At 30.1% G+C, this 12,112-nt stretch overlaps 1 protein-coding gene across 1 annotated transcript in view; it reads left to right on the plus strand.

Moving 5' to 3' along the window:
• The window catches only part of LOC107436946 (potassium voltage-gated channel protein Shaw), a 166,380-nt gene that overhangs the window by 98,759 nt on the left and 55,509 nt on the right, over window positions 1-12,112 (plus strand). The window contains exons 2-4 of the mRNA XM_016048785.5: window positions 3,056-3,414; window positions 5,035-5,262; window positions 6,867-7,258. Coding sequence (XP_015904271.1) covers window positions 3,130-3,414; window positions 5,035-5,262; window positions 6,867-7,258 — 905 coding nt within the window. The 5' untranslated portion in view covers window positions 3,056-3,129. The remainder of the gene's footprint in view (window positions 1-3,055; window positions 3,415-5,034; window positions 5,263-6,866; window positions 7,259-12,112) is intronic.

Below are 12,112 nucleotides of genomic sequence, written 5' to 3' on the forward strand. Positions count from 1 at the left end.
TTTTCCTTTTGTTTTTATATCAGAATTTTTGCAAGTTGCAATCGCGCAAACTGGCATTTCGATAATAGTTTTAAAGTCTTGTAAATTCACTGCAAAAACTGAGGAAAGTCATTAAAGAAAATAACAAATGTCTTAGAATATCTCGCAAAAAGAAATGATCCAATATTAGTTAGAGCTAGTAAGACCAAACGCTCCGTTCTTGAAGTAAAAGTGCGAGCTTTGCGCCAAAGTGACGTCACTAAAGTGACTCGGAGGATCGGCGCGGCAAGAGATACTTCAAAGGAGTGAACCAGCCCTTCTATTCTCTTTAGCCCTGATATTTCCTTATTTCTTAGTTTTTTCTTAACTTCTACTTCTACTTAAAACTAATGGTTCTAATATTTCATTTTAATAATGTTCTTGGTGCAAAGTAGCAGCCACTTTTTTGTAATTCAGAAACACTGAAATTCATAACTACAGTAAAATGAGACGCTCATAAGAGTCAATTAAGTTATTACTTATCAATATAAAATAAGAATCGTTAATTTAGGATGTATCTATAAAATAGAGCTGTAATACAAATAGGACAAGCCCACTATTACATTTTCCCACATTTCTTCTTCCTAAACATCAGAATCACGTGCTCCCTCTCTTTCTGCGATTTTGGCTGAAAGCGAAGGGCGTCGTGTTGTCCTTTTTCTCGTAGATTCGTTTTTATAGTTATGCAGGCAGTAGAGTGATGATAAAAGCTGCAGAAGCTTCAAAATAAGTTAGACCATTTTTCGAAAAGATAACTACATTAAAAATTAATTTTAGTATTCCAATTTTTGAAATGTATAAACTGTACAAACTTGTTTACATTTTTACAAAATTAACAAATTTTTACTTTTAAAAGGTTTTAAAAACAGTAAAAAAGCATTTTTTGTTAAGAACTCATTGCAATTCGATTCAGTAATTTTCAGACATCTCTGTACGTTCCTCTTATAACATCTCTGTTTATTAATTTTTTATTGATTTATCGTTATTGTAGTAAATTAAAACGGGTTTAACTTTTTCTATCTAACATTTATTTTACTGGTAAGATCATGGATCTCCTTACTGTTATTTGGAATTTTTGAAAACTTTTATAATGTTTATAATAACCAATTTTAAATATGTCGAGGAGTCGATAAATAAAACAAAAATTGGGATTAAAAAGGAGCTGCATCCCCTTAATCTTTAAGAAAGAAAATAGCCACACTCTTTTAAACTTTCCGATTTTACCTGAAAGGAAAGATGCAGCAGTTTTAATACCACCTCTTGTATTCACTATTTTTTTCATGTATTATTGTATTTAAAAAAGAGTAAATGATTTTTCTTCCATTGAAATAACAAGAAACGCTTTCCTATTGCGTGGTTTCATTCTGATGTCAAAAATTATCGTGTGCACGCGCTCTATTTACATTTCTCCTCCATGATCAATGCAATAATTCTCGAAATAAATTTAGTTTGTAAATCAAATCAGAACAGAAACGGATAGATATTACGCAATTTAAAATCATTGAGCACCATTTTCAGAGATTTGAAAATTAATTAATCCTTAATGCACAATTAAAAACACATATACATATTTTGAGGCCAAATTTTTATTTGTGTTGAGGAGTATCAGCATAGAAGACAACTAACAAATTCTGACCAGTTTATTCTAGATTGAAAACAAGCTACTGGCCGTAAAACTGCCGATACTTTACTTGGCGTTTTTTGAATTTTTGATACTCAAATCTCTCCAACATTGGTATTTTCGGAAATGAAAAAGATTCTAATTCGTAAATTGTGAAAGCTCAAAAATTTGGTGTAAAATTATTCAATTTTAAGTGATTCGATTTAAATTATACCCTTTAGATAGTATATGAAAGCATGATTTGGTGTTTACCTGGAATAAAGCGTTTCTTCAGACAATGTTTTGGGTTGTTAAACATCATACCCAGAGAGGTATTATACCACAATTTTTACAGTGTAAGAAAAAAGGGATTGTTTCATTTTTCTCATTTAAAAAGAAATGTTTGGTTTCATAAAAATTATTTTCATAAATATTTATATTTGAGTGAATGAAAATATTACTTGAACAGTGTCCGTGTAAAACAAAGTTATTTGTATTTAAAAATTAAGCTGTTATTAACACAAAATAATGTGTCCTTCGAATTTTGGACCATTGTTTAATCATCTTTAGCTGCTTCTGCATCTTGTATTGAATTTTAATGTATAGAAGCTTTTATTTTTGAACAATGTATAATTGGATTTTTAAATAAATTACTTCTAATGAGAAATTACCGTCTTATTTAATAGTTAGTCCTTATTGATCAATAATTCGTATTAAAATAAAATAAAATTGCGGTCGATTTGAGAATTTTATTTACCAGAGAAACGATAATTTGACGGTTTTAGCCAAATTTCTTTAGAAAAAAGTTAAAACTTTTGCTTATTTTGTTTATAACTTCATTTAAATACTCAATGTTAACTCAAGCACCAGGCTTAAAGGCTCTGGGCATTTTTCCAGCTTTTGCGTTATGGTAAAACATAATACTCGACGTAATAGCAAGAAGTGTGGAATACTTTAAAAATATATTGTTTTTTTAAACTTGTAGTTGTAAGTATTTTCAGTTCAATACATATATAGATAGATATGTATGTATATATATAAGGAAAATAATTTAATCAAAATTTTACTTCAAAAGTAATCGATTTTATACTTAATATTTTCTCATTTAATTGAATTTTTTAAAAGAATCCGTCGTTTCAGTTATATAGAGCAAAACAAAATTGTAGGGTAAACAATTTTTTACATCATTTTGAAGACAGAAATTTTACATGGCAAAATACAAAATTTGTGCAAATAGTTCGAAGTCCTCAAGAAATAGAATTTTAGAAAAGTCGTATTTTTAAAATTCGATTTCTCAGAAACTATAATTATGCTACTTCAATTATCTTATATATACTGTTTTCTTTCTTCATTTATTATTAAAAACTTCCATTGACTAATGTCTCATATAATATCACGTCATAGTACCAAATGTAATGTTACCCTTTCTGCCCTTAGAATGTCGTGAAATAAAGATGTGATGCTGGTCCCGGCAAACAGCACAGCCACTGAATGGAGCTAGCTGAGGTGCCATGAACCTGGATGCAGAGAACCGAGTCGTCCTAAACGTCGGTGGTATCCGGCATGAAACTTACAAGACGACTCTGCGGAAAATCCCGGCCACCAGGCTCTCCAGACTGACTGAGGCACTCGCCAACTACGATCCTGTCCTCAATGAATACTTCTTCGATCGGCATCCTGGAGTCTTCGGACAAATTCTCAACTACTACAGAACAGGCAAACTTCACTATCCAACTGATGTCTGCGGACCTCTCTTTGAAGAAGAACTTGAATTTTGGGGACTTGATTCCAATCAGGTAATCACAATTTTTTTTATTTAATTTGTTTCTAAATATTAATTGATCACAATAATATTGGGTGGCTAGTGCTCCATCTTACGCAAGGACCTCCCCTCTAAACTTACTTTTTCTAGTGTAGTAATATTTTCTGTTATAAGAATTAAAAATGGAATTTAGTTTATTAACTTCATTCTAAAAATAAATTTTTTGAACTTTTATAACTCTCACCAATACTTACAAACGCATTAACACTTCTTTTTTTCAGTATATTAAAAAATGAATTGCGCTGCTTTTTAATATCATACAACTACTGTAAAAAATGTAAGTTAAAAATATTGAAGTGAAACTTTTTTCTCTAAAAGTAAGCCTTACATATTTAAATTTTCTGCACCTTCTCTCAGTTTTAGCATTTAAACAACATTTTTTCTAATTAGTATACCCGTTTGATCACTTTGGTGCATATTCGGACATGACGTCATATTCTCTAAGGCTCTGCTTTAATGTTACTTACCCAAAATTTATTTGTAGATCACGTTTGTAACAAACATTATTGAAGTGCAAAAATCCCTCAGATAGAGTTCTCGCTTTGAATTGATGTGATTCAGTTTGTATCATTGCAACAATAATTGATGTATTCGTATATTTCACCAAATTTGCACTGAGACATACTAGACTGTTGCACAAAGGCACGTCACAATGAGAATTGTTTTTGGCACAAAAATTCCCAGTGTGGACGCATAATGTATTAGAATTCTCTTGCAGTTTAGTTCTATTACCTATTAACCCAAATTTAGGTAAGTTTCATCTGAATTCGAGAAAAAATTCTGCTACGAAAGTCAATTTGCTTGAATACCGGTCAAATAAGTTCCCTATTCTTATCAGTTGACTTCAAAAATGCAAGTGCAAAGAGTTGAACATTAAGATCTTCATGTCCATTATAAGTCATTTGCTCAACACCAATTAAATAAAACAGATCGAGAGTAGAGAGCATCTGCTTCCAACACTAAACTGACCAGGTTAACAATTGATTCCTCCACTGTTTCAGACCTGAACTGACCAGAGCATTGGCACTAAATATGCACTGTCATAGCCGAAATTTTTAATCAAAATACTCCAATGGTTGAGCTTCCAATGAATAGTTTTTGTGGGTTTTTTTCGGTCTCGTAACACAAAAATGGATTGAGTCCACTCGAACGTTTAGGTGCGCAAAATACAAGCTTAGACATGCATTATTTTTAAGACTGCAACCATTCGCACAGTAGTAATAATCATAAAATTTCTCTGAGTTACCGTGTCCTCTCTATGTAAAGCAAAAATATACGTATATATTTATACTCTAAACGGTAAAAGGAACAATAAAACAAATTTGCCACGTGACTTATTTAGGAGTTTTGCTTGTCTTTGTGTTAGATCCAGAATTATAGAAGTAAATTTCATTTCTTTAAATCCACTTTCATACATAAGATGTTTACTGATTATTAAAATACAACTCAAATACACAAATTATTAAAATAAAAAATTTAGTAATGAACACTGGTAAGTATTTTTTTAAAGTAATAAAAAATAAACAATGAAAAAAGAAAAATTTTTAAAAAAATGAAAAAATACTCGCTAATCTCTTAATGTGTGGATTTGTAGGTGGAACCTTGTTGTTGGATGACATACACTCAGCATCGAGACACCCAAGAAACTCTGGCTGTCTTAGACCGATTGGATCTTGACACGGATAAGCCAAGCGATGAAGAAATTGCTCGAAAATTCTGCTTTGAAGAAGATTATAACAATGGTACTCTTTCTTGCTGGCAAAAAGTCAAACCCAAAATATGGTCTTTGTTTGATGAGCCTTATTCATCGCTATGGGCCAAAGTAAATATATCATCAATTATTTTTTTACACTGGAATATGAATACTGATTCTGTCTTTATAGTGAGTAGAATGGTAAACAAACATTTTATTGTTGCTTAAAAGATAATAATAATACTGAAAAAGAAGAATTGCGTAGAAGAATTGAGAAGAAGAATTTCAATAAATTGCGTTAAACGTAAACAAAGCTATGTTATTTTGATAAAAAATGTCTTTCTTATTATACAATTCTTCATTTAAAATGCATTTCTTATGATGGATTTATCAAAACTATGGACAAAAAATTAAACAGATAATATATTCAATGTAAAAACGTGATGACCGGTAACTTATACATTTTTTTCAAAGAACTGAACTTCACATATCTTTTACATATTTTTAAGAAAACTCTTAAATAAATTAATATATTATACTAAAATAATGGATTTCTAACTTTATATTGATATATTTGCCACTTATAATTGAAATACAGCTTAAAAATTTAATTTTTTGTTAATGTTACTAAAATATAAGCATTCTTTTGTGACTTCAAATACTTAGTTTTTCCTCAGAAAAATTATTTCATAAATCACGTGTTTATCAAACTATGCATCATCGCAACATTTCTCGTCCAATCTCAACAGCTCCATTCTAAGATCACAAATATTTAACTGGTCCTACTTAGACACTAGTCGAAATTCGTTAATTCTTCCTCAGAATAAGCATTCATTATGCACTATTATAAAAAAAATCATGTTTTTTTTTCTATAATATTAGTAATATTAGTTCATGCTAGTTCCCTTCAATAATTTAATTACACGATGATATCAAAATAGATGCATTTTCCCTAAAAACAAATGGATTTTTTCTCATAAAAACTTATAAATCAAATCTACATCATAACTACATATGTACCTCAACAGTTCAATTTTTACTACAATAAAAAACACTTTACTGGTCCAATATGCGTGATGATCCAAATTAGGTGATTCTCATCTAAAAGCATTATTCATTCACAGTTAGAAATTTCTCGGAAAAAATTATTAAATAACACTTAATTGAATGGTTATTTTACCATATTTAATCAAAACAGTCAAATTACCATAAATTAAATGGTAATCAGACTGTTAAGTTTGAGAAAAACTGTTTATTGATTGCGTTCACCTAATATGGTTAAACAACCAGAATTTTATCTCACCAATTAGAACCACCTAATGAAGCTACTTAGTTCTATGCAACGGCGTACATATCATAGCCGAGCGGGCTTCTCTGTCAATCTCATAACCGGCAGAACTGGAGTTCGAGTCCTAATGGTGACACCACAATATTTCTTCAATTTCCTTCACCACATGGAGAATTTTCAGTGTCCGGCACTCACTAATTACCATTACCTTACGAAAAACCGAGCTCCTATGCCTAGTTAGATAATTATTTTTTTAACGTTTTTGAAAAATGCTAGTTGTAAATGGTTTCGAAACCATAAAGGAAAAAAATCTTCTTTACCGTAAACTTTACGGTTAATCGCATGGGCAGACAGCTGCCAGTTATTTTACCATAATTTTAGAATGAAAATTTTAACAGTGTTCATTGGTATTCCAAAAAGTAATCTTTCCTGTTTATAATTCCAGGTAATAGGCGTGATGTCAGTTTTCTTCATCTGCGTTTCCATTCTTTCTTTCTGCTTAAAAACTCATCCAAACATGCGTGTTCCAGTTATCCGAAATGTCACAGTAAAAGATACGACAACAAACACGATAGCATGGACACTGGACAAAGTGTCCACTTATCCCCACGATGCCTTCTTTTTCATCGAATGTGCATGCAATGCTTGGTTCACTCTTGAGATCTCGATTCGATTCATGTCCTGTCCCAGGAAATTGGAATTCGCAAGAGGAGCTGTCAATGTCATTGACTTCACGGCCACCCTGTCATTTTACATCGACCTTGCTTTGCAGAGATTCGCTTCTCACCTTGAAAACGCCGACATCTTAGAATTTTTTAGCATCATTAGAATCATGAGGTATGATTTTTAAATACTTGCAAGGGATTTTCACAACGTGCAGGGCACAAAAAATAAGCGAAATGAACTGAAAGGCTTTCGATCAAATGATCGGATTTTCACATACTAAGGCTCAATTTAATTAGTTCGAGGAGGTGACCTCAAATAAGTTAATTAATTATTGCATAGGATAGTTTAAGTTACGTAATCAGACACATAAACGTATTTTATATGAATAAATATACCTTTTTTTGAACAAATTCGGATCTCTGATCCTCAAAACATAGAAGGTGATCTGGGAATTTTTCGAGAAATTTCGTTTATATTTTGCATTTTGCCATATAAGATTACATTTCTTAAAAGTATGTAAAAGTTTGTACATCCAAAAATTCAAGCAATTTTCGCCCTTTACTAAATAAAATATTAAAAAATAATAAACAATTATAAAAAAAATTTTATTGCATAAAATAATCGTTTGATTAACGAATTTTATATATTTGAGTGCAAAAATTTCTCAAATCGTTTGAAAAGTTTTCGAGTTAGGGAGAAATATGCAAAAAGCAAAATTAACAATTAGGGGATTTAAACTTTTGACCACTCTGATGGCCAAAATATTATAGCTATATTTTTCACATTACGGCTACCTCCTATATTTTAAGGATCAAAAATCCAAATCCGCTTGAAAAATGTATTCAGAGAAAGTACGTTTTTGTGTCTGATTTTGAGGGTCAAAATATTGTTTGCACTAATTAATTACCATATTTGTGGTCGCCATTAATATTGATCCCTACTACAGTTATTCAGGGCGTTTCGTTTTTTTTTCTGTGCACCCACAATTCTGTGCATCCACAATGTTGGAATCTTTGTCTGAACTTAAAGAAAAATAATTGCTAGTGTGGTCGCAAATTAATATTTAAGCGAAGCAAAAACAGAAACACTATCACAGGCATTCTTGTAAAAAACTGATTGAAAAATAGATCAAAAGCTGTTTAATTCTTGGAGAAAGCAGAAAAGAGTAGAAAAAAGTGGTTAATAGAAAAATTTTCAAATTTAATCGGGTCAGATAAGCTTCGATGTTTTGTACACCGGCCTTCATCAATAATAATTTTCCAGATTTTAGTATTTCTTATTAGCAGCCAATTAGTACTGGTAGCCAATGTACAAACTTTTACTGACATTTTTTTTCATTATTATTCGAAGTCGATAAATTTATATTAGGTGTTCCTCTTACACTGAGAAAACCAGTATATGGTAAAATTTATCATGTTGCTGGCTCTATGAAGTACGATAATACTAAAGCTCCAAAAATACGAAATATTTTTCCTGGTAGCTTTGGTAATGACTTTTGGCAAAATTAACAATAATATATGATTTATTACAATTCAGATTGGTAGTAAATGTGACAGAATTTAGTAATTTTACCATGATGTCTTAAACCGTGGTACAAGAACCATTTATTCGGTTAAGTTCATTTATCTTTTTGTATTTTTTACTAAATTTGTGCTTGTGGCGTAACTACCACTACAAATATTAAATCACAAATCACTAGTATATAAGACATGTTAACTTGATTCTACCGAGAGGTACCTTTGATAGATGATGGTTGACATAGTCCATAATTAAATCCCTTCAATGGTGACCCGGACATGATATGAACTTGCCAAAATTGATGGATGATCCACATTAAAACAGTTGATTTGCTTAAAAATATATACTGCTCAAAAAAAATTCTCTTTGGTGAATAAAATCATCGCCAAGGCGATATAAAGAATAATGCAACCCTAGAGCAGAACAGCAGTACATCTTTTGCAGTGTGGCGGCGTGCGCGTAAAGAAACATGAATAAAGTTTAGTTTTCAGCCAAGAATGTAATGCAGAAGCAAAGAAGAGCAAAATGCTCTGGCTTTTAAGAGCAAAATGCTCGTTTGATTAAATGTTTGAACGATCTAATCTGGATAATCAGCTAATTACTCCATATGCTAATAAGAAAACTTTGAAAACCGGAATTTCCAAGAAACCGTTACCATCTAAACAAGACAAAAAATATCAAATGAATGGATTTAATACCGCATACTTTGATTTTATTAACCAGAATTACGGTGTAAATTTTTTTTACCAGAAATGTTATAACCATACAGTATGGTAAATTTACTAGATTTTTTCTCTTTGATGTAATGCATTAATATATGCATATACTTCTACTTTAGCACTTTGTAAGCGAGTAATACAGCACATGAAAATGCAAGTATCTTCTCACATCATGAAAAATTAATTATTTTCGTCCAAAATAACTGCCACGGAAAATTTCTGCAAAAATGTGTCAGATTACCTCCCACCGAGTCCAGGGCATAAATTTATAAGCTCGCTTTTATTTATAATGTGTTAATGACTCAAGATAAGGAAAGAGTTTTAATTAAGAGGTACGGAAGCATGTAAAGGATTCACTTGAAACACGTTTGATAAATGTAGTCATGCAATAAAATGAGTGACATTTATAATGAATATGCACTCGGTTCAGATAAAAGTGTTGCATTCAGATGAAAAATGTTTAAAAGCAACATTTCGAGACTTTATGTGATCATATTTTAATATTAATTATTTCTTACCTCGGTTATTATCACGAGCTTTCTTTGATATGCAACTTTAAATGTATTTTTAATCAAATTAACATGCTGGCTGTTTTAATAAATAATCAGAATAGGCTGATATTTTTCTCTTAAACTATGTTTTAATTAAATTTTCTGAGCAGCACAAAACATAGCATTTAGATCTCAGAAACATTTCCATTAAAGATAAAAATGAATCGTTGCACATATTTTTGAAAAACTAAGATGTTCCAAATGCTTGTTTGTTTGTTTTTTTAAATTTTAAAGATATTAAAAACTTTTGAAAAAGATTTCAAAGCTATTAAAAGTTGGTGATTGCAAATTAATACTTTAAATATCAAAGATTAAATCAAAAATTTACAATAAATTACAGTATTTACAATTTAAGGAATGAATAAAACTTGCAGCTAACCATCTGACAGTATAAAATTAAGTTCTTTGCAAAAATAAAAAAACAACTTACTCAACAGAAAAGCTGTAGCATTTTTTTTTTAATTTCGTTTTTAATCACATTTAAGAACAATAAGAATTCTAATTAAAGCTGTAGTTTTCTGTAAAGCTGTGTATATTTTAATTAAAATGTTAATTTAACATTTCCCTAAAAATAATATTTTGCAGTATGAGAGTAAGAAGAGCACGTGGCTTAAATTAAAAAAAAAGAAAAAGAAAAGAAAAGAAAGAAAGAGAAAGATTTCAGTAGGATTAAAAATATTATATCATATAAGAACTGGTGAATAATATACAATAACTACAAAACTGGTTATTTAAGCTTCTCGTGAAAATGATAAGACATTTAAGCTTAATGCAATTACGTAAATTGGTGAATGTATCTTAACAAACTTACAAATTAAACTAAACCTGATATTAAAAACAAGCATCATTATTTAAAATGCAACTGTAAAGCTTATTACAATAATATTTTATCCTAAAATTTAATATATCCTGTATCTTTGAATACTTTGTTTATGTTAAAATGTCTATAGTATAACAAATTGTATTTGACGATACTTCTGTTTTTTTTTTTTTTTTTTTTTTTTTTTTTTAATTTTTTTTATGCCGTAAAGAAAATTGCTTAAAATTTATTTTAAACTAAAGGTAAAAAAAAACTACTTATTTAATCTAATATTTAATACAAAAGACAAGAAATGTCAATTTAAATTTTCCTGCAGCTGTCAAACATTCGATATAAATACAAAACGAGAAAAAAATATTTCCCATGAAAATATTTTTTGTCTAAATCTTTGAATAAATATTTTTATACTTAAAAAATATTCTTGCCAACTTGTTTAAATTTCCTTATTAGCTCGTAACTAAACCACTACTATTAGATAACAAAAGTAAAGTTAAATAGTATTTAAGGTTATATATTTAAGCTAAAGAAATATTTTTAATTTATTTGAAATTTTTTTATAATATAATTATTAATGTTATGAAAAAAAATTCTATAACCTTGATAGGGCAGTGATAGCAAATCATTCGTGGCTAAGCATTCTTCTCACATTGAGGTGACCTAGGCTACTACCCCAGAGATGGCAGGTTGATACGTATATTGCTCCTGGATGTTACCGACCACACTAGTGGCATAAAAATATTCTCAGTTGCAGACGGATCATGGGTTAGAATCCCCCTGTCACCGGGCTAACCATGGGAGGTTTCGCAGTTTCTCTCCCCTTTAAATGTCCCACCCCGCAAATGTGCGTAAGTTCCATCAAAAAGTCCTCCACTACAGTTAGTTTTTCCTAATGTTTGATCCAAAAGTTCTCTTATAGTTGGGTTCAAAATTGCAAGGACACGGAGTTAAACATTGATAGTCGTCAACTCAGAACTGGGTCAGCTGCTATACGCCGGTTATAAAATGTAAATAAAATATAACCTTTATAAAATATAATCAAGCTGTATTAACTAAAAAATTTACAAATATTTCCACACATTATAATTTAGCTAAAACCCATTATAAGAATTCACAATATAACAGGCAATTAAGTTTATGTCCATAGAAATATGTAAGCCATTAATATATTGATACCCCTTGCAATATTTTGAGCTATTCTAATATAAGTTCGAAACACATACAAGTATGAAAGGATAAAATAAGTTCGAAACCCATACAAGTATAAAAGAGTTTATTAGGTTTCAAAATTTCACCCATAAGCTTTAAGTTCGTGTTCTGTGGTTTTATATATATGATTGAGTGCGTTTTTTTGACAGGAATTTTCGAACAATAACTTGAGATATTTTTTTCATTTCATCATATATAAATTAGTTCTTAA

This window comes from Parasteatoda tepidariorum, chromosome 2, assembly GCF_982258835.1.
Source record: "Parasteatoda tepidariorum strain Cologne lab strain chromosome 2, Ptep-v5.0, whole genome shotgun sequence".
In the NCBI taxonomy this organism is placed as follows: domain Eukaryota; kingdom Metazoa; phylum Arthropoda; class Arachnida; order Araneae; family Theridiidae; genus Parasteatoda; species Parasteatoda tepidariorum.